The sequence below is a fragment of the Cavia porcellus genome, unplaced genomic scaffold (genome assembly GCF_034190915.1).
Source record: "Cavia porcellus strain 051 isolate PalLab524CR breed Dunkin Hartley unplaced genomic scaffold, mCavPor4.1 scaffold_31, whole genome shotgun sequence".
Lineage (NCBI taxonomy): Eukaryota > Metazoa > Chordata > Mammalia > Rodentia > Caviidae > Cavia > Cavia porcellus.
In genome coordinates, this window is record NW_026947514.1 from 21,962,675 (window position 1) to 21,986,716 (window position 24,042).

Consider the following 24,042-nt stretch of genomic DNA (forward strand, 5'->3'; position numbering starts at 1 on the left):
ACTTTTCTGTCTCTGGGGCAAAATACCAGACCCCCACAATTTCAAAGCAGAGTGGTTTATTTTGGCTCCTGGTTTTCAGAGTTTTCAAGCTGAATGCAGAAACTACATGATAAAAAGTATAGCAGAGGAGAGTTGCTCACTCCATGGCAGCCAGGAAGCAGAGAGCAAAGAGAGGAGCTGGGAAAGAAGACTGTGCACCTCCTAGGTCAGGCCCCAGCAGCCCCCTTCTCCTGGCCGCACCTCCTGGCAGCACATTCAGCCCCGGGTGAGTGTGGTGCCCTCCTTATCCCATCACCTTCCAAAACCCCACCTCTCAATACGTGAGATTTTGGGTGACATCTTGGATCTGAAAAATCATAATGATTGAATTCTAGAGCATTTGAAATTTAAATGTACTTTTTTGCAGACTAAGTTGAGATCTAGCATGTTTAGGTATCAGATGTGGTTACTGAAAATCAAGTTACGCCTATTGTGAAGGTTTAAGTGGAAAATTTAAAAAATAGAGAATAGTACCCTATGGTATATAAAGCTTATATTTCGTCCAGCTATGAAATTTCAGTTTGAAACTTCAGGAAAGGTTTCTTAATTTATTAACTTGAGTTTTCCTAAGAGCGTTTGAAGCTTATCTGTGTTTCAGGATGTGAAAGAAAGCCTGCATCTCCCCTTTTCCTTGTCCACTGCAGCCAGGGACTGCACAAACTTTTCCTTGTCTTCTCCCACACGTCCAGTCTCCCTCTCTGTTTAGACTTCCTGTACTAATCAGAAACAACCAAAATGAGTTGTATGAGTATGTTTGATAGGGAATGAGCTCACACAGTTATGGATGCAGAACAATCTTAAGATTACTACTTACTTGGCAAGCTGAAGATACAAAGGAGTTGGTAATATGGGCCTTATTTGAGTTCAAAGCCAGAGAACCACAACAGGTTACGTTAGAAGTTTAGGTCTGAGTCTCAGTCTTAGGAGAAGATAGCTATCCTAGCTCAAAGACATCCAGACAGATAGGCCAATTTGTCCTTGCTTAGGCTTCCTTGTTCTGTTTAGACCTTTGATGGATTAGATGAGGCTCAGCAATATTGCGGAGGACACACTGCTTTACACAGTCAGCTGTTGCAAATGTTTATCTCTTCTAGAAACACCCATACAGATACATTCAAAATAATATTTGACCAAATATTCAGGCAACCTGTCTCTCCCAAATAGTAGGACATATACATTAACCCTTATGCAGCCTATGCATTATGTGGCTCTTTATTAATTGATATCTGTAAGGAATGCAGAAACTTCATATTGTCCGGACCATCTAAACCTCTTGTCCTTGCCTTCTGCTGGACTGGTCTTCACCACGTGCCTCCTGGAAGCCAAGACAGATGACTTTCCCATGCAGCTCCACTGTAGGGAGTGGTTTCGAGGCTGCACGGTTTCCTGGGTTCCATTTATCTGTTTCTTTGTCAGTTTTCTCTGGTGTTTCACAGCACAGCTGGTAAGGGTTACAAATATCTTACAGAAAATCTTGTCTATGCTCAAAGTAATAAAAAAAAATCATTCGCAAACATTGGTTTTGTATTTTTAATAATAAATTACCTGCAACACACCCACAATCGACCTCCTAATAACAGTGTTTTTTGGGAGAAACCACACACATATACACACATCTTCAAGACTACTGTTCTAATTAGTTCTGCTTAATGAATCTTCATTAAAACACAGGTTTGGTTCTTTGACTCCCCAGCTCCCAACCTTGGCATAGTTTTCCCCCTCGAAGTTCAAACTGTTACAGAAGTAACACCACTTTTCCCCTCCTCTTTGTATGTAAAATCTCTCCCCTTTTTGGCACATTGGCTGTGGAATTTTTTTCACTTTTACTATGATGTACTTTAAAGTTTTTAGATACAAGTGCATGACATTTGCTGTTTATTACATTGTTCTTTGAAGATATATAAATGTTAGGTTTTACTCTGGGACAAATAGAAAGTATTGGAAAAACATTTTAGATTATCTGCTAAGCCATTCTGATTATATCCTTTATTAGCTTAGCACTCTTCATTGTATCTTTTGAAACTAGGATATTTGTCAATATAAGGTCCTTCTGTTTTTCCAGGGTGAAATAATATTTAAATAGATTTTGATACATGTTTTTCTTCCTATATCATGTAGATTATAGATTTGTTTTTTCCTTACTGATAACTATTTGACTTTGAACTCTAGAAATTTACAAGTCATTTTAGCCATGATACAATTTTAAGATTTCTAGCCACATTCCTATATAGTGATGCTGGATCTTTAACTGAAAATTCTCATTCTCCTCAGGGTGACCATTGTTCATTGATGGTATCCAAGTTTTTATATAAGTTATTTAAAATAACTTTGTGAGATTATTTATTCTGGTTTTTACAGTTGAAACAGCTGAGACTGGGAGGCAAGTGTGGGTAGATTATTCCTCCAAAATTTGACAGTGAGTTACAGTTAGGAGAGGTCCTGCCAAAACTCAAGCCTGGGCTTGTGCTGCCCTATAACATATTAAATTGAACCAGCAATACTCTTTCAACCTCGGTATACCTGCAAGTTGGAGCTAACCTATATCTAATTTTGTTGAAATCTATTCTTGGAATTTATAAAGATATTAAATTTTCTATTAATAGTTAGATAAAAAATTGCTTTTAAAAATTTCAACAGTTGGACCAGGGATTTAGCTCAGTGGCATAAGCACCTGCTTGGCAGGTACAAGGTCGTGAGTTCGATCTCCAGTACCAAAAAAAAAAAAAAAAAAAAAATCAACAACCTTTTTGACTATTATAACTACATAACTAGATATACTCATTTTGAAAAAAGTAGTTGATTGGGTTATTAGATGTAACTCCTTTGGGGCTGGGCGATTTAGCTCAGCGGCATAAGCACCTGCCTTGCAAGCAGGCGGTTGTGAGTTCGATCCTTGGTACCGATAAAAATGAAAAAGACAAAAAAAAAAAAAAAAAAAAGATATAACTCCTTTGTTTTGATGGCTGTTATATATCTAAAATTTTCTTTCATATTGTTTCAGTGTGTGGTAACCTATAATTTTTTTACTAGTTCACAGAAGCATCAAACTCTTAATGAAGCTAATTCTAATTTTATGTACAACTTTTCTTTATCATAAATAGAAAACTGAGATCAATCTTTTTCTTATGTGTTTCATGCAAGTGATAATTTACTTAATCGGCCACTCATGTTCTCACTTTTCTCTTGTGTTATTGAAGTTCTGAATAAGTAAAGAATAATACAGTTCTCAGGACAATTAGGTTTTATGGGCATCTATATAAATCCCATTGAACAACTATCTCTGAGAACTGTTCTGTCTGGCTAACTTATAATTTGGTATTCATGACACGTTTGACTCTTTGAAGCTTTCAAAAGCACATGGTCTGATAAAAAATATGGTGAATAGTTAAACTTAATCTATTATTATAATAAAAGACAAATTGCCATTAACCCCTCTCAAAGATTCTTCCTCACTTTGAACAGACTTTTCCTAGTATTGTCGTTTTCCAAAATAGTTCTGGAAATTCTCCTTTGTGCCTTTTGTTGCACTGTTGTGGCTGATTTGATGTTCTGAATTGATTGAAAACATTTACTTTTTATGGTCATTTTGCTTTAGAGGAAGAACCAGAAGTCATACAGTACCTTATCCAGTGAGTAAGGTAGATGAGGATGCACTGTAATATTTTTACAATCCTACCTTTCCATCGGAGGCACAGGGCAGCAGCACTCACTGTATTTTTTTTTTTTTTTAATCACACCTCTTACACGAAAAGAGGACTTCTAGAATTGTGTCAGAAACTGGCAAGATCATTGGTACATGTGTATTCAAGGCAAGGGAGAATATTTTGAGGGGCATTTAATTACAGTATGTCTTTTATTATAATAAATGTTTGAAAGTTTTTTTAATGATAAGTGGCAAATGTTTTATTTGTAACAGTAACAAAAGCCATACATAAATTTTTGAAATGTAAACATTTATATTCACTTTGTATTTTGCATATACTACATACATTGGCCTTAAGACAGATCTATACCTTTCATTTTAAATTTTTATTTTTTATTTTTGTAATTTTGTGGATCTAATCCAGTTCCTTGTGCATGCTAGTCAAGTACTGTACCTCTGAGTTATACTTCCAGCCCAATACGTACAGCTTGAGATGTTATCAGAAGGTAGTTGCTACAACTGAGCTTGCATACTCAGCTGAAGTTTTAGGGCAGTGATAGCAAACCTTTGGCATGCATGCTGCGGTGGGCTGTTTTATCATTGAAATCTTTAAAAGGTTCACCATCACTGTTAACAGTGTCTACATTCTTCATTCTGCCTATTGAGTTATCCACCATACATCAAAAATAATTTTCATTTTAAGAAAAAATATGTGAAGTGCTGTTGGAAGAATTTGCTAAGACCAAAGAATGCTTAAAACCATGAGGTCTCTACAAACTAACATCTGTGGCAGCAACATTTGTGTATCTCTCAAAGATAAACAGAAAAGCAGTATCCTCATGGTGTAGCTCATTTGTAGTGAAATGTAATAATTGTGGGCAAATGTAGGAGATGATCTGATTATTTTTTAAGATTATTATTAAGAAACAGATCTTGCTTTTGGCCACTCTGGCTATTTCATGTGTATACTTTACAGAGGTGTATATTCAAGCAACACAGTGCCTTAGTCTCTGAAGTCAGAGAGACAACTAATACAGGTATTCTTTAATGTTTATATCTTCCTGTAAAAACATTTTTCATGACAGAGCAAATAATCATTTAAAGTTTAAATTTAAAAAATAGTAAAATTAACTTCTGCATTTGTCCATAATAGTTTCTATGTATCTATCAGAGAATCTTCTAGCCATGGCAGTGAAGAGAAAATGGCTACTGATGTTTGAGATTCTTTATAAGCACAACAATTCTCACAATAGATAAATGTATTTATTACAGTGGTATTTGTTAAGGAAAGAAAGGAGGACCAAACATCATTATATCCAAATGTCTGTTTCTAAGCAAACACTGTTCCTGTAAAAGTTGCTCTTAAGAAACAAGCTATAGAGGAGGAACAAAAGGAGCCTTTTCTTTCAGAATAAACAAATAGAGATTAGTTTACTTACTATATTGGGCCTGAGGTAGAAGCTGCTGTAAGAAAGGACAGCAGGAGGTGACATGGTTTATACTCTTGTTATTGATTTACCCCCAGGATTGCGTGCAGACCTAAAGACTGTTTCACTCAGTGTGGATGGCAAGAATGCACCAATAAGGACAGAAAGCAAAGCTCTCAGGACTGAAAAATATAATTGTATGTAATGTGTGGTTGCACAGCAGATAGAGAATGTAAATCTGGCCTTACAGCGCATTTATGCTCTTTTGCATTTTTCTGTATGTACATGTGTTTACTCTGATTTTTACTTAAATATAAGTAAATCTAGGCAGAATATAAATAATCCAGACAGAGAAACCATCTAATTAACTATTAAAGAGGATAAAGAAGCTTTGGGAAATATGCTAGGAATGAGTTCATACGAATTAGGGTATCTTTCCGTATGTCTCAGGTTTAGATTCAGCACTAATGCTGTTTCCACAATTCTCATACAAGTTTATAACCATCCTCTTTACTGCCTTTTGGAATCTGTGAACCAAACTATTAAAGTACATTTTTCGGCTAATGGTTGCTTTAGGAGTCACTGTGTAGGTGCTTCTCATCTGAGTGAGCTGGGTTGGATATTTGTCCTTCCTTCTGAGTCTTCTACCTGCCAAGCTTTTAGATTTACTTCTTGATTATTTTACTGCTCCATAAATTGACCTTTATTCCACCTGAAACTAATAGACCCTGTCATTTCTTTCTGCTATCCTCCTCCATGTCAATTTGTAACCCCCATTCTCATGTAAATCATAGTATAAGGTCAGCATTAGACAAAACGTGCGTGTTGTTTAGCCTCAGGTGCACTCTCCGTGTGAACCGCCTGACCTCCTGCACAATGTTCTTTGTTATAATTGCCTTTCGGCCTCCGTGCCTTCATGGCCAGGTGTAGGAGACCCAGTGTCTTACTACCTTTCCGCAACTTTAGTTCCATCCAATTTCTACTTTATTTTTCATTTGTAATTTTAATGCAGTCTTTCTTCAGGCCAATTTTTCTTTTTGAGCACCTCATTATGTCTCTTCTTGCTTTTAAACCTTCCAATTTTTAAGTATTTTATTTACTTTCAGCATCTCAGTCCCAAAGCCTATTTTGTTAAAAACAAAGTCATTAAACTGTTCTGCCTTCCTCCTTCCCTCCCTTCCAAATGTCTGTTTATTCATATTATTATCTGAACAGAAATATTAAATGAGATCTATGACAGTGTAGCACATTTGGCTGTATGGTTTTCATTTTTCTTCTCAAGCTCAATTTGTGCTTATAAAATTACCTGCTTGCTCAGGCAAGCTGTTGGCAAGCTGAAAGAGACTCATTTTCATTGATTGCCTAGTAGTATCTTCTAAGTGTGTGATGTTCCATTGAATTCCATATGTGAAAGAGGCATACTCTTTGCTTTTAGGGAATTTAAAGCTCTCATTCAAACACAAAAGAAAGTACACAAAATTTACTTACAAAGTTGTGAAAAGAACTGCATGGTGATGGGCTCATGTTTACAACAGGGAAGACTGCGGATGGAGTGGCTCTAGATGGCTCTAAAATAATTTCTTTTTAAATGCAGTTTTGATGCTTTCAAAAAAGCAAACACTGAAAGTGTGTTTTGTTCTGTCTTTTAGAACTAGAAAACACTGTAAATGCCCTTAGGACATATAAATTGTATATTAAAGGAACACTCATAAAGATTTTTTTTTCCTGCTTTCTGTTACTTGCAGGTTTGCCTTTGAATATGATGCTGTGAGCTTTGTCTGTTGCCTTGTCTTAAACATCTAAAGCTATCATAGTAATAAGAGTTAAATGTCTATTGGTTTCCGAACCGCAAGGGAAAGAAAGAATAAAGGTGTTGTTTGGGGATTTAGAGATTGGGAAGGGAAAGTTCAGGTGCATGCTAGTTGTTCACACACACAAAGAACTTTATATAATTTTTTTTTTTATCCTGCATCACCTTTTTAACCCAGTTGAAGGAATGGAAAAGAGAATGTTTAAGGATTTACTAGGCAAGAGTTATTTTCGAGAGATAAGTTTTCTTCAGATCTCATTTGCCCCATTTGTAGTTTCCAAAAGATTTACAAATATGGATGGAAAATAATGTCCAATTTTCCCTTGTAAGTTAATTAATTGGGATTAATACCATTTAAGACTTTCAGGTTTTTTTAATTGCGCATATTTTCTCCAAATCTCTCAGATTTTAACTTTGTGAATAACAGTATTCTCTGATCCACATGGACTTCTTTTACCAAATTCTAGCATATCATAATTGTTGGAGTGGAGGAATTTTCCTGCTTGTATATTTAATTTTCATCAAATATGAGTCAGTTCTGTTGGGGTTCACTTGAAATAAAAGGGATGGGCATTGTGAGATAAATAATAGAAATAAAGGTAAGTAAATTCTCTGCAGTACAAAATCTGGGGAAGTGTTCAGTGTGGCATCACATGCATGTGACATCCGCCCTCAGAAGGCTAAGGGAAGAGGATCTAAGCTTGCGCCCAGCCTGGGCAACTTAGTGATTTACTAAGACCTTTCTCAAAATAAAAAATAAAAAAGTCTGGGGTTGTAGCTTAGGGTGGTGTCCCTGGGCTCAATCCCTGGTATTAGGGAGTCTGCAGAAGTTAAGGGCATGACAGAATAAACCCAAATTTATGAATTTAATTCTAGTAGCCAATAGAAAAAACAAATGAACAGACACATACATTTGTGTGTAATGGAGCAGGTAGAGATAGGATTTTGTGAGAACTGGTATATTACTTTTCCTTTTCCTGAAAACTAACATATTGTAGGTGCTTAATAAACGATTGTTGAATAAATCATGAATGAATAAAGAAACAATCCAGCAGGTACAACAAGAATAAGAAGGCAACAATACATATATTAAAATGATGAATTTTATAGAGAACTGCCCTCAAACATCAGTAATAATAAAACATGGAGCCTGTGTAACAATAAAATTTATAAGCATCATACTGACATTTCAGAAAGTGTCTGAACTTTCTGTTGGTACTTTGGTGATAGAAATCAGTAATTAAGTCCTTAGTGTAAATTTGAATCTATAAAATGTTATTTTTTTTTAGCACATGTCTTTATTGTTAATGTGAACACAAAATAATTTGAAAGCTTTTCATAGGTTAATTCCAGATCTTTAGCTTTTCTTTTTTGTGAATCTTGAATTTCACAGATACATGTTGTCCTCTGTTTTTGTTTGTTTGGGGCTCTACCTCCAGCCCTTAGTTGGTGAAGAATTAATTTATTAAAAATTATTCCAAACATGCAGTGTCTTATAAGTTATTAGTCATGTGATTTTGTTTGGACCAAGATAATATTATTCTATGTCTTCAGTGTCTTTTTTGTCACCAAAAATGTTGGGTAGTGGGTAAATGCATGAGTAAATGAGCTGCGTTTCAAATGTGCACATGCAAAAATAGACCAGGTCTAGTGGTACCAAATGAACAAAAGCATTCGTAAGTAGCAAACCTCTTGAAATGTGAGCGCATAGTTCTTGGTAGTTAGAGGCTTTTAGAAGAAATGACTAAATATTTGAAATTATCAGCACGTGTCAGAACTGATCACGTTATCCATTCACCATAAATTTTGCCTGACTTGTTAAGACATTCAGTTATTAAGTGAAGATAACTGTTTCTGTGTTATAATTGTTCTGTTTCTGCACTCTAACTTAAGCCCCTAAGGGTTCTGTATTATGGTGATGGGTGATTGTGTTCCATTCTGTGTAAGTTACTATTTGGTAAAACTTCCCAGAACACTGTGTAAGATTTCAGCAATAGCTTCCAGTTAGCTCTTCATCTGTTCTCAAGTGACCTGGCAATCTTACCCTTCTCTGTGAAGTGGGCTTTGTATGGTCTTCCATTGCCTCAGCCAATTAAGACCTGAAAATTAGGCTTTGAGGAACCCTGCCCATGCTTCCAGAAACATAATGGGACCCTTTTTCATGGAAGGAGATGAGAAGTGTTTAAGTTTGGCCAATGAACAAAGCAAGGATAAAAACAAATGCTAAAATCACAATTAGCCCTGAATATTTTAATGCAAAAAGTGTATCAGTTTTTAGACCTTATTTTACCATTATTTTAGATTTTGCTCCAGAGTTTATGGCTCAAAGATTTTTTTTTTCTTATAGAGACAATTAAATTGTATAGTAAGGTATTTTGAAAAAAGGTACTCTATCATTATTTTTGAGGCAAATAGCATTACTGTGCTAGACTTAAGCTTGAAATAAAACCTTTCTTTTGCCTCAGCCTGGATAAAATTCTTGATTTAAAGTTTCTCAAAAGATCTTGGTTTGGACAGGGGGGATGAGCAGGATTGATGGTGAGTCTGTGTGACATTTTTGTCCCTTTCATACATACAGTACTTAAAGAGTTGCTGTTGTCATATAGTGAATGTCCTAATTCCTATTTATAGCAGTTTGACTTCCTTAAGGATTCTGTCATTTTGTATTGAGTAGTGACTATCTTTTACTCACCCTACCTTTGTAGATTGGCAAAAAGGCAATAAAAGTTACAGAGTATAAAGGTTAAAGTGAATAGAGTGACCCTTCTTCTGCCAAATGACAGAAGGCTCCTTTCCTTTTCTCTTGCTTATTTGTCAGTTTTGACATCAGATAAAAATGACAAGACATGTAATCCTATTTTCAGTAAGAAAGGTACTTTTAAAAGAAAATTTTTCCCATCTGTTTGTAAGGATCTAACCTAAAACCTTGTTCCTGCTAGATAAGTAATGTTGTATATAGTCAGCAAATAAGTTATTTGCTTATATATGCACATTCTCTTTTATAACAATTAAATACTTCAAGTGGCATATTGTCTTCTTAGACTGAGAATAGCAAAAAACATTATTATTGATACATGTGTGTGATCTCTCTGTTTGTATATGAATCTCATATTCAAAAGAACAGAGACAATTTTGTATAATTTGTGTTGAGTGCACTCTTGCAATGGGATCTACACATATTTGCCAAGTCTCTGGCATCACCATATTGTTCAAGAACAAGAGCCAGCAAAGGACTACCATATCTATATTATGTTCTACAGTAATAATCCTGCACATAGTGTGATGTGAAACTGGATCTCAGTAGTGACCTTTCAAATAATTTGTATTAAATATTTATTCTTTGGGCCTCAGGGTACTCCCACATATTGAGGAACATTTAATTTTGATAGGCACAAATATCAGTAGCATTATACCTACTCGGTACCAAAAAAAAATCTTCTTACATTTCTTTATTTTTTATTTTTTGTTGTGTTGTTTTGGAGACAGGGTTGCACTATGTAGCTGAGTCTACCCTTGAACTCACTATGTAGTCCTGGCTGGCCTCGAGTTAGTAGTGATCCTTCTGCCACTTATATTTCTTTTAGAAAACTACTAGTTGCTTTTCACATTTACCAAAGATGTGTTATAGTCATTTGTCTTCTTGTTTATAGATTTCTTAAAACTATAAGTTTTAAGTGAGAGCGGTGAGTTTGTTGTACATATTCGCATTCTATGACGAGCACAATGTATGACCCATAAACATTTTTTTTTAACAAGGGAGACTCATAAACATTTAGCACACCTTTATTTGTCAGATAAAATATAAATAACTTAAATATTTACTTAATGATTTAAACTTAATGTTTCCCTCAGTTATTAAGGCATATTGGAAATAATTTAGCCAAAGATGTCATAGTTGGAGATCATTTATTTATATAACCACTTACTCCTTAATTCATTTGCTTATTTGGAGTTGTCTATACCAGGTTTATAGATATGATTTAATTTCTAAATGTGTAGCATTGAAGAGTAGAACTATTCAAATGCAGTGCAATATGAGACACAAATGTGAGGTACATACGTGATTTTTACTTCCTGTGTTATCACATGAAAAAAGGTAAAAAGAAGATGAAAAATTAATTTTAATAATGCATTTATATTTCAATTATATTCTCGTAGTTATTATATCCTAAATATACTTCCACCTGTAAAAAACGTGAAGAACTATTGTGATACTTTGCATCCTTCTTACTTAGCCTTTAAATCCTGGTGCGTTACCTTCACGGCATCTCAGTTTCAAGCACCTGTATTTCCTATGCTCATTATCCCGTGATTCATGTGTGACTCATGCCACAGCCATAGAAAATCTTTTTTTTTTTTTAAAACCATCATTTCAGTTATTATTCTTTTTATGAAAATTATCTGCAATAGGATTGCCAGGACTGTTGCCACCAATTTGGGAGGTTCCGAACATTGAATGTAAACTGAAGCTCATATACTCTAAATATTATTTTGGTGATGAAACAAATATTTTATATTTAAAAACCTATTGATATTATAGTTATAGCCTCATGGTAAAATATGAGATGATTAAAGATAAATACATTTTTGCATAAATCTCTGATTTGTATAAATCTCTGAATTTCTCAGTTTGAAATACACTAAGAGGTAGAATGCAACACAATTTTTCATCTGTGTAATAAGGGTAATGTCAGCACATCAAAAGGAAGAATATTGCAAAGACATATTTATCTTCATATCTGGACTTCTTATAAATTGGGTATTTTAGGTTAAATAATTTAGATGATTGTAATGTTCAGAATTTATTTTTTGGTAAACTAAGTTCTTCAATTGAAAATATAGTGGTTTATAAGTGTTTTGATCAGGTCTACATTATTTTCCATTCAGAATATACTATAGACCTTGCATGTCAACATTTGTTCACATCTTAGATGAAGTTAGTTCTAGCTTTTGTTTTTCAAATGTGATGGATTTTGTAAAATTTTTTGTTAGGAGGAAATAAGAGATCAACTTTTTTTTTTTTAGTACCTGTAGCTTAGACTTACCATTATGTTAGACATCTTACATATTTACAGGCAATCTTCCTTTTGAGGTTAGTTGTATTATTGATTTATTAGTGAAGAAGTTGAAACTCTTGGATGTTATGTAGTAGGTCTATTGATTCATTGATAATGAAAACATCCTTTGTAGAATGTGTTTTGACTGGCAGTGCAGGAAATGACTATGATTTCTTAATCATACTATAGCAGGGTCCATGTGTGTCTGTCTGAGTCTGCTTTCCTATCACTGTAATGGTACCCAACGCGAAAAATAACAGTGAAACAGTTTCAAAACAGGTTAGTAGGTCAGTTACCATAATTAATTCATTGCATATTGTTGTCTTTGTAGTAGGTATTCAGAGTACAGAATGTAGACATGATATCTTTTCCAAACAGTAATAGTAAAAATCTTTCTTTTCAATGAATTAAGAGAAACAAGCTGTATAATTATCTTAACTGTCTTGTGTATATTTTTTTCTTTTTCCCTTTCTTCTTTTCTTCTCTCACTCATCACAATTTCTTTTTTTTTAACAATTTCTTCCCAATACATAGTGACTGTTGTACATTTTGAACTTATTTACTCAATTTCTCACACTAGTGAGACAATTTTGATATGTATATATATGGGTCTGATTTATTTCACTTATGAGTATGGTGTTGTGTTACATCCATTTACCACCAGTAGTTTCCAGTTTATCCTTCTTTATGACTGAGTAGTACTCCATTATATATTTTTAAAATTCCATATCTTTTTTATTCATTCCTCAGCTGGTGGGGATTTGGGTTGTTTCCAAGATTTAGCTATTACAAATTGTGGTGCTGTTAACGTGGATGCACATATATCTCTGTGGTTTTTAATTCTTCTAGGAAGATAAGAAGGGGAATAATGTGGTTGAATAGGACCTTTAATCTTAGTGTTTTGAGAAATCTTCACACTGATTTCTACAGTGGTTGCATCAATCTGCACTCCCACCAACAATGAAGAGTTCCTTTTTCCCTACAATTCCTCCAGCATTTGTTATTGTTTAATTTTTTGATGATAGCCATTCTTTTGGGGTGTTAATGGAATCTCAGTTTTGTTTTCATTTGTACTTCTTGAATAACCAGTGAGATTGAACATTTTTTTCATGTATTTATTTGCATTTGTATTTATGCATCTGAGAAGTGCATATTCATCTCAAATGCCCATTTTTGGATTGAGGCTTTGAATTTGGGAAGTCTGATTTTTTTTCAGTTCTTTATTTATTCTAGATAGAAGTCCTTTATCTGTGGGATTACTGGCTATAATTTTCCCACTCTGTGGGTTGCCTTTCTCTCTGTTTGTGATTTTATTGTGCAGAAGCTTTTTAACAAAGTGAAATCCCATTTGTTGATTCTTTGTAATACTTACCCTGCAGTCTGTATTTTGTTCATGAAATCTCTGTCTACATCTGTATCTTCAAGATTTCTACCTATTTGCTATTCCTGCAAATTTATTATTTCTATTTTAATATTTAGATCTTTGATCCACTTTGGCTTTAGTGCACGTTAATAGACATGGGACTAGTTGTAGTCTTTGGCAGATGGAAAGCTAGTTTTTCCAGCACTATTTATTAAAGAGGCTGTCTTTCTTTCAGTGAATGTATTTGACTCTTTTGTCAAGGTAGTTGAATGTGTTTATTATTGATTCTGCATCTTCTGTTCTGATCCACTGATCCTCAGACCTAGTGGTTTTTTTTTTTTTTCCTAGTACCATGCTGATTTTATCATAGTAGCTTCAACATGTACAATTTAAAGCAGAACTTCAGTTTGGCTATGGTTTTTAGGTGATTAAATTCATGATAAGTTAAAGCCAATGCAGAGACTTCGTGGTAGAAGGGCATGGAAGAACGACACTTTCTAATTTATGATAGCTTAGAAGTACAGGAGAATAGTGCCAGATGGAAGTGGTAAAGGATACATATGGTACCCAAAGTCATGATCAACCTGGGTGCTACCAGAAGTGTGCTTTATTAAATCACTTGGTGACAGTCTTCATTGTCTTAGCTTGACACTCAAACACACTTAAGCATTCTTGATCTTCCAATAAATACAATACTTAATAATTCCATCCAACATGATACAATTGCCTTGGCTACAACCAAAAATGCAGTCATCCTTTCCCCAAAGTGTTAACAATTCCAGCATATTTCGCAAGTCCGTATGTATGTCTCTTGTGAGACTTGAGCCAAACTCTTAGATATGAACTGCTATAAAAATTAAACAAAATTCTTACAGAGTCCAAAGATACAGAAGCACAGGATAAATCTTCCCTTCCTAGGAAGGAAAAGAGGATAGAAAATAATTGAACCAAAGTGAGACCAAAGCAGCGTTGCGCGTATAGCTCCATGTCTGGTATCCAGGCACATGATGGTAAGGATCTGAGCTCCAAAGGGCTTGCATTACCCCACCTGTATGATCTCATTGGTTGCAGGCCTCAAGGACTCAAGGCTTCTGTCTTAGTTTGACTCCACTCAAGAGAAAGGCCTTTGTCAGCCAGTGTTCAATATTTTGGGGATCTCAGTCTTCCTGGAGTCTCCACTGCACCTTTGGCTTCATTTCTGCAGCTTTCTGCATTGCCCTCGTAGTGGCTTCTTGACTGATTAATATTCCAGGATTTTCTTTGAAATTTAGGTGGAGGCTTCCCTGAGCCCACAACTCTTGCATTGTGCATGCTAGTGAAACTGGCATCATGTGTGTGACATCAGAGTGTGCCGTCTGTGGGATAAATACCAGGTCCATTTAGACCATGACTTCAGCAAGCTCTCGGGGTCTGGTGACTGGGCACAGTGACATGAATCCCAGAAAACCAGTTCCTTAGACAACCCTTCTTGAACTCAGGACCTAGAAGGTCCTTTTTCAGATAAAAGGTTTATATTTTTGTACCCATTAAACTTCAGTAAATGAAATGTTGTTGATTTCTGAAATGCTTTTAAGGCATTTTTGTTATTGCTCCTATACAAAGCATAGTCATACCTTGCTACTCTGTTATGAAACTCAGTTGAATTATATAGTTGATGTATTTTGACTGCAAACTGTTGTCCTGGTACTCATTGTTTTGTTCTTGATACACAAGCTAGCACTTGTTGGTGTCAATCACCTCATCACTTGCTATCTTTTCCAGCCAAAAGTATCTGATTGATACTTGTTGTTGGTGGCACTTAGGCCCCCGGAACTAATTCATGACAAGCATTGAGGTACCACTATACTTGGTTTCTTTTTAACATTGCTAATCTCCTCAGCAGCCATCCTTCCATGGGTCCCAACTTTGTGTGTCATTCTTTCTGGGCCAAAATTTAAGTCTTTAATTTTTTCTCCTTTTCTTTTTGCTCCAATTCTCACGATAAATGGGGATAAAAACAGCAAACCATATCTGTGCCACAGCCTGAATGATTGTCTGTTTTGAAATTTCCTCCTATTCAGCTTCCCTTAATCATATGTCTCATAAGATGCATCAGATGTAGATTTTTTTTTTTAACCAGGTGTAATTGTGCGTCTGCAATTCTATTCCTAGTGGAGTCCTTGTTCCCAGTTGAAATCTCCCAAGTCTGGTCTTTACTAATTGCGTTTCTATCAGCACACTGCTTTTCTGAGTTCATACTAGAATTACCTTTCTAGCTTTTGAAGAATTCTCTTCCTAGCTTTTCAAGTCATTCATCATTCAGCAGCCCTGGATAAAAATTTTGAAAATAAAGCATACCATCCAACTACCTCACTGTTCTATAACCCATAAACCAAGGAGAAAAATATCCACGGGTCTTTACCGTGACTTGCAATAGTCTTTCTGAAGAATTTTGTTTACTTTCTGGCCTTGTCGATTTCTTCTCACAACTCCTAAACTCATTTTATTCTGACCTTGTTATTTTTCCCTGACATCCCAAAGCCACTTCTGCCTCACAACATTAACATCTGTTCTTTCACCTATGCCTTGTGCTTCCTATTTCTCCTTTTCACTATAGAGGAAGCTTTGGCCTCCTTCTCCTTTAGTCTGAGTCTAAATGTCATTTCTTCAGACAGGCAGGCTTTGAGTGCTTGCATCATGCAGTTTGAGAAGGTCTTTTATTTCTTTTGTTTTAAATCATTAATTTTGTTTAGAAAATTAGTTTTATTTGCATGCCTGATCACATATTTGTGTATTTTTACATTGCCTATGTTTCCCATTAATTTATGTTATGATTTAAATCTGAAACGTACCCCAAAGATCTCATTTCTTATGAAAATGTTTTTCAGCTTTGCTTTTTCTGTTTTTGGTGGAAGAGTCTGCCTTTAAAAACAATAATTTTGTGAACCACTAGGATATACTAGATTTACCTATTCTTTTTTTTTTTTTTCAACGAATCTTGGTTTTACTTCAGATATTTTACTTTGCTCCTTTAAACTCAATAAAGAAAAGATAAACAACCCACTTAAAAATGGGTGAAAGCCTGAACTGACAATTCTCCAAACTAGATATAAATGCCTAATTGGTACAAGGAAGGAAGAACGTTAGCCATCAGGGAAATGCAGGTTGAAACTTCAAAGAGATACTACCACTTCATATGCAGTAGGCTAGGTGTAATGAAAAGGATAGATAATAACAGCTGTGGAGAGGATCTGAAGCAGTTGGAACCTCATACCTAATGATGAGAATGTAAAATGGTAGAGCCAGTTGCAAAGCAGATAAAGTGAAGTGTAACACTGCCTGTAACTCAGCAATTCCGTATCTATGTATGTGCCCAGGAGAACGGAAAGCATGTATCCATACAAAATCTTGGCATGTGTGTGTTCATAGTAGGCGGATGATCACAGTAGTCCGCAGGGAGAAACAATCCATATGTCCATCAACTAATGAATGAATAAATAAAATGATGTACGCTTACAGTGGAATATTATTTAGCAACAAGAAATATAGCACTAATGTATTTTACAACATGAATGAAGGCTGAAAATACTTTACTAAGTGAAAAGTCAATCATAAAAGATTGCATATTACATGATTATATTTATATGAAATGTGCTTAGTATGTGAATCTTTAGATCCTGATGGTTCTACTGCATCTACTCCTTTTCGATTCAAACTCACTCTGACTGACACATTGAATAAATGAGTGCATGAGTTCAACATTTAGGGGAAATTGGTGGTGTGGACTTATTTTTGGAGGAAGGAGTGTCCTAGAACTGAATGTGGTGTTGGCTGTGCAATTCAAGTATTGTACACTTTGAATGAATGAGTTGTAAGTTGTATTAATGTTGTCTCCATTAAATTGTTTAAAACTAGAAGTCTCATTTAATTATGTTCTTCACTCTCAAAAATTCAACTCATTAAACAATCTTATCATGTCTGTTTCTAAATTATATTCCAAATCTGTCCCATTTTGTATTCTTGTTTCAAAATCATCTTTTACTTTGACATTACTTTTTGCAGTGGTGTCCTAATTACTAGTTTCCTTGTCTGCATCGACTCTCACACTCATGGTAATAATTCACCAGTCAGCCAGAGTGATTATTTCAGCAACTGTTAGTGATGTATGATATCCAACGATATAATAGAAAAATACCAAGTGTTTTTAAATAAAAAAATGATTACAGTTAAAGACAGAGCGCCATTAATCCTTCTCAAAATAATGCTTCTGTTTCCCAAGCACTCATCCCATCAATCTTGTGACTTTCTGAAGCAGTTCAGGTAGTTCTCTTCTGTGAGGGTTTTTAATTGCACTGTTTTGGCTGGCTGCCTTGATGTCCTGAATTGATTGATCCTTTGTGACCATTTTGACTTTATGGAAGAGCTAGAAGTTGCACAGTGCCACATTTGTGAATAAGGTGGGTGAAGAAACACCATAATGTTCAACAGTTTTTCTGACAGGTGGCCCTTGGCAGAATCAGTTATCACAGTTTCGCTCAAACCTCCTCTAACACTGACAGTACATGGTTTGAAGTGATACAGCTGTGTAGTTAACATGGGGAAGATGTGGGAAATTCAAGTTTGTGTGTGAGAGAGTTTCAGGGTTTTCTGACCTGGTGCTAGTTGATTTTGAACACCGAGAAACCTTGCTCTGTGCCATCCCATCTTTGTTTTAGTTGAACACGCACATGTGTGTGTGCTCCTGTGTGCATTCACATATGAACAGAAGCATACCTGTCTGCTCCATTAACACCACGGCAACTTCAACCACAGCCCTCCACCTCCGAATGGTGGAGTTTAGGTTCCAAGTGAGAGAAACAGTGAGAGGGAGGGAAGGGCCTACAGAGGGTAGGAGGAGAGTAAGGAGTGGGGAAGGGGGAAGAAGTGGAGAGAGGGACAGACAGACACAGACTGGAGACTCTTCTTAAATTAGTGATTCTACTTCTACCTGTGTAGTCTCATAAGGAAAACTCTAAATTCCAATTTTATACACATATCTGAAAGAACATGTACTAGTTTTAGGGAGAAGCATATTGTACAATTTGATGTCTGAGATTTATATTTTCACATCTAGTATTTTGTAAAAGAATATTCAGTATATTCTAAAAAGTAGCTTTATTTTTTCAGAATATTAAAATTGGATCCCATGTGCATAAATAATACTCAGAGAGAATTCAATTCTCTTTTCACTACTCAGCAGAGCAAGAGAGATAAATGCTAGTTGTTGAAATAAATAAAATGGGAAACTGCAGCATTGGCTACCTAATGCAAAAGCACTAGTGGCTTTTACATAGTGTCTAATAACCAAGATTTCCATGGAGCTGCCTCTTGATATTTTTTTGTGCAAATAGGCTGGTTGTAGAATGATAAATATAATGTGCATAAAATTAAATGTAAGATCATTATCTTTGTTTTCAACCCATTCACTATAATGTTAAGCAGAGGTTAGTCTACTGAAAAATATTCTATATGTATTACTGCTTTTATTTTGAGGTCCCTGCAAAATTCAGGTGCTCATAGGTGGGGCTCTTTGTAAGTGATTTGATCTAGGGTGTGTGAATATAGATTAAGGGTATGTGATAACTAAATTGGTTTAGCAGTTGGGTACGGGTGGCATCAATCAGTAGGCTTGTAGCCTGGAAAGAAGTCCCACTGCTGGCTGCTTTCTGTCTGCCATGCCAAGAACTCTTTCTCCTTTGCCATGGCCCTCTGCCATGCTACTTCGCTTTTGGAGCCAGCTGACTATGGACTAAAAGCTCTGCAAACTATGAGCTGAAGTAAACTAGCATTTACTTCTCCTCCTTTAACTTGTGGGCATTGTGTATTATGCCTCAGCAACAAAATAAATAAGACAATGTGCATATGCTGTAAATCTACCATGCTGAAGACAAAGGAGATGCAAAGAATAATAAGACTGTCCTCTCCCCACGAGGAAGGCGCAGTTCACTAGTCTATATATTCCCTTTAATAGGCATTTGCACGTATTATCGTAGGTACTGATAAAATGCTGTAGACATTAGATACCAGAGATACTATGTCTTGATGGGTCAGGAACTGAGAGTTAATGGTTCAGTTAAACTCTGAAAGATAAATAAGAGTTTGCTAGGTAGGGAGGTAGGCAAATGAAGCAAGTAATAAATTTCTAAAAAGGACATTCTTGTGTAAGAAATTGGAAGAAACTCGAGGTACAAGAATACAATATATGGCAGTTTTTTTCCCCCACAGGAATAGAAATTAATTTTATCAGAAGACTATTGGGAGAAGAAGAATAACAAAAAGTGAACTGGAAATCTGGTATAGTATCAGATTGTGAAGAGATTTTTGGATAAACTACCAGAAACTTCCGAGCAAGTGAATAAGATGATTCATTTTATTTGTAGGATAACCCTGGGAGCAATGTGGAGGCTGCTTTTTGCCTGTAATGCCTCCCATAGGAAGTACTTTTCTTGATACTTATTTTACTATTGGTAACAAGGAACTATAGTATCATTCAACTTGGTAGTATGCTCATGTCAGGCTCGACTGCCCTATAATATGAATAAATAAAACTTTTATGTTCTTCCCAGGTAGCTCAAGGCATTGTCTGTCAAAAATTGGAGTTAGTTCAAACTTGAGATTTACGGATTGAAGTAGGCTTATGGGATTGGGAAATAGAAGTCTGGTCTAGCCTGGGTTGGATCTAATGGGGATTACAAAGCTCAGGAACATGCATCCGTGGGTACTGTTTGGCTTATTCTTTATTTCAGAATATTAATAGTTTTTGGCATGTTTTTGGCTAAGGTACTTTGTTTGGCCAAACTTCAAGAACACTTGTAGGTGAACAGCTATGACAGTCCTGAGGATTTCTATGGTCTAGAGTTGTCTCTACTGAAGGCATCTGCATTACGTACCTTTTCACAGAATGAAGGTGGATTCCTGGCTGTCAGCTCACAGCCCGTCCTTCTCTTTTCTAACCATGTTCTGGGGGCTCATGACCCTGGAGTACCCTGGGCAGTCCCTCAGAAGCTGAAGGGAAAATTTGCTATGCTTCCTAAGGACAAGGTAAAAACTTCCGAGTCTGAGTTAGCTGACAAGTAGCTGTCTGGAAGAACAAATTTTGGTGTGGTATCTACCATCATGCTGGAGCAGCTGGAGCTTGGGTTGGAAAGAGAAGATCCTAGGTTGTGGAACCTCTGTATCCACCTGTGAAAATATTATGGACAGCTTTCCTGGTGTTTAATTAATTAATTAATTAATATCAGGAATTGCACTCAGGACCTTGTGCTTTCCAGGAAGGGACTTATGCCTCTGAGCTATTTCCCTGGCCTTCAGACAGCTTTCTTGAATCTGTAGCATTGCTTAGAAGTGCATAAATTGAAATTGTTAAGAAGCTGTAATACAGAATTCTTTTGAACAATGTATACTTTTTCTTGCAATTATACGTCCCAAGTTCTTTGTTGAGATGGATACAGATCATAATAGTAGTGTTCATATTTTAATGTTTTCCCATCTTAGATTTTTAAAAGTAGTTAAAATTTGTTTTTAAAGAGGATTATTGAATATCGAGGAACTAATTCCTTAGAATGGCCTTTAATATTCATTGAAATTAGACCAGAAAGAATAAGCTAATTTTTGCTATTCTTTTATTAGAATAAAATAACCCAAAATGAATTTACATAAAAATAATGAATAAGTACAGATTGGTAGGCATGAGGAATATTTTTACGCTCAGAAGAAGAAATATACTATTATCCTATATATAGTTTCTCTTATTGCTGAACTTTGGCTTATTTTTGTTTGAAAGACCAGTGATTATTTTTGTTATTTGATGCTGTAGAAGTATGTCTGTATGGGAGAACACACACACACACACACACACACGTTGTGAACAGAAATGCACACACACGCATCATAGTCTGATATGTCACTCCTCAAAGTACACTCTCAAGAAGCATTTGTTTTTCTTTATTAGGAAGAACAAAGGGCCAGTAATAAATAACAATTTAAAATAGCAACAGGAAAAGTCTTGTAAGTGAATTTTGGCTTCATATTGTCCCAGTTCAACATTTAATTTCATCTTATAGAAACAATGGATAACATTTATTTTGAGCAGAAAACAAACAAAATTAATTAGTTTCTCATGCCAAGAGAGGTGTTTTATTTTTAGCTGTCATACTTTGCTTCTTTGAAGTAATGGATGTTCGTTCTATTTGGTGAATTATCAAGATTGACGTTAGTACTCCAGAGTATATGCAAGTTAATGATTTCAGCCGATATTTTATATACTACTTTAAAAGAAACACGTGGTCAATTTGGATATCAGATGGTTTATTTCCAAAATTGTATTATGGTCTTGAAATTGTTCTGGGTAAATGTTTTGTTGGAGTTTGCATATTGTCACTTCTTGTTATTCTAAATTACTTATGATTTGTTTTTATTCTGTTCAAGAAAATATCCAATTAAACTCAGTAGAATGTATGCTGAAAAATTCCTAACTAGTTGTAGACAATATGGGGAGATTAATATATGGATTGCACTCTAAGAATTTAATTTAATGGCTTTTTCCTTTTTAAGAATAACTTTATAGTATAAGTGACTTACTATATTTTCTATTCTGTTGTATATATTGTATAGTATTTGAAGTACTTAATTTTTTTACTATTTATAATGCTTCAATATAACTCATACAGATTCTAACAAGTTAGGTTGTATGAAATTGACAGTTTTGCTCTTATTTTTCACAATGTAATTCCACAAAGTATTTTTATTATAATTTTGATATATACATAGATAGATAGATTTATTTATTTATTTTCAATCCACAGCAACGTAGATAGGAAAAGATAAATTCTGTTTTTTTGTTCTTATTTTGAAATTATTATTATTAGTAGTAGTAGTAGTATTGGTAGTGGTAATAGGGATTCCATTACCAGAACCTTGTCACTAGATACATTTTTAGCCCTTTTTTATTTAGTTTGGAAACAGAGTCTTGCTATGTTGCTAAAGTACCCAGAATGGGTTTGAACTTGCTGTCTTCCTGCTTTACAGTGCTCACAGAGTGATGGGTTTACAGGCAGATATCACCAGACCATAGTTGTCTGAATATTTTACCTTTTTTCTCTGCTGAACGCAATGTGATGTACTGATTCCCTGTTGTAATTATATGATCTCCCATGAGAAATTAAATGAAATCTATTTATACATTTAATTTATACATTAATTTATACATTTAATATCTATTTATACATTTAATTTATACATTACTTTATACATTTAATATCTCAGTACACATACAATCTGAGTTTTAAAAGTAGGTCTTAGAGAACTCATTTGGAATTATGAAAAGGCAGAGATACCCTGAAAAAGAAGAGAACATGTAAATTACAACATTTTTAGAACAATTACAAATTTTAAGAATGCTGAAGTAATTGGATATCTTGAAAAATAAAAATAATTGTATCCATTTCTGACACCTATATCTATTAGTGTATCTAGTAGTATAATTTTTCAGAGTCAGACATTTAAATATAAAACTATAATTATTCATATTCTAGAAAAAGCATAGGCAGATGCATTTATAAGTTTGCTATAAGCAAAACTTACCTAGTTATTATTGCAAATCCATAGGCAGGCAAGAAGAAACTGAAAATATTGATTACATGGATAGTTTTTTAAATGGCCTAAATATTCTCATCCTGAGCAATATAAAAATATAAATTGGAAACTGGGCTAAATATTTATAAGTTTTATCACAGACAGGAAGTTACATTCTTAATATACATAAATCATATTAAAGCTCATTAATGTGTGACAGAGTCTGTGCGCTGAGACAATGTGGGGAAATGGATGCTTTCAGGTACTCCATGTGGGAATGATACGGCTTCTTTGGAGATCCTTCTGAATCCAGTTAGTTTTCACAAACATTTCTTCTTGTCTCCTAAATCTTAATTTTAGGTATGTGTGTCAGAGGTGCAGTGGAGACAGTGCAGTAACCTAATAAATCAGATTACTTATTGCAGTGCTGCTTTTAATAGTGAAATGTTATAAATAATCCTGATACCATTGTTAGGGGATTTGAACAGAGATGGACACATCCAAAATATAGTGATATACTGAGTGAAAAAGAATGCAAATAAGTATGTACAGTAGCATATCAAAATGTACATCTGTCTAGGCTGTATCTAACTTGAGAAGAAAGCATTTAAGGTGCTACCATCTAGCTAATAAGTGAAGGATTTTTAAATGCACAGCTATTTATTTATATTGAAGAAAATGGAAGAATAAAGCATTAAAACAAAAGGCATTATGGTAACTATAGATTATGGTTGATTTTTGTAAGGGTGGGCAGATACATTTATAAGGTTGCTATGCATTTGTAAGGTTTTGAAGTCCTACATCACTTATACTGGTTTATTTTGATTGTTTTATTCAGTTTTATTTTCCTTATATTTATTCTGCTTTATTTTCTTTGGTTTTATCCTTGTTAAAAAAAAAACAAAAAAGCAGGTCTTAATATCTTTAAAAATATGTTAGTTCAATCACTATGTATATTTTTTTGCCTTAATGACAAAAAGAATTTTAAAATCTTAAATACTTAGTATTGATATTTTGAAATTATTGTGTGTCTTGGAGGAATAAATCATGTGTTTAATTTTATGAATATTAATGAGAATAGAGATTTACAGTATGACTACAAGAGACAGATT

The 24,042-nt window shown here is 34.8% G+C and overlaps 1 protein-coding gene across 7 annotated transcripts in view; it reads left to right on the forward strand.

Moving 5' to 3' along the window:
- Cep128 (centrosomal protein 128) overlaps window positions 1-24,042 on the forward strand; it is a 422,276-nt gene that overhangs the window by 198,282 nt on the left and 199,952 nt on the right. Inside the window, exon 20 of one of the 7 annotated variants that reach the window (XM_063241253.1) lies at window positions 80-5,485. The exons of the other annotated variants lie outside the window; for them this stretch is intronic. Coding sequence (XP_063097323.1) covers window positions 80-93 — 14 coding nt within the window. The 3' untranslated portion in view covers window positions 94-5,485. Of the gene's footprint in view, window positions 1-79; window positions 5,486-24,042 lie in introns of those variants that run through there. 7 annotated transcript variants of the gene reach the window in all.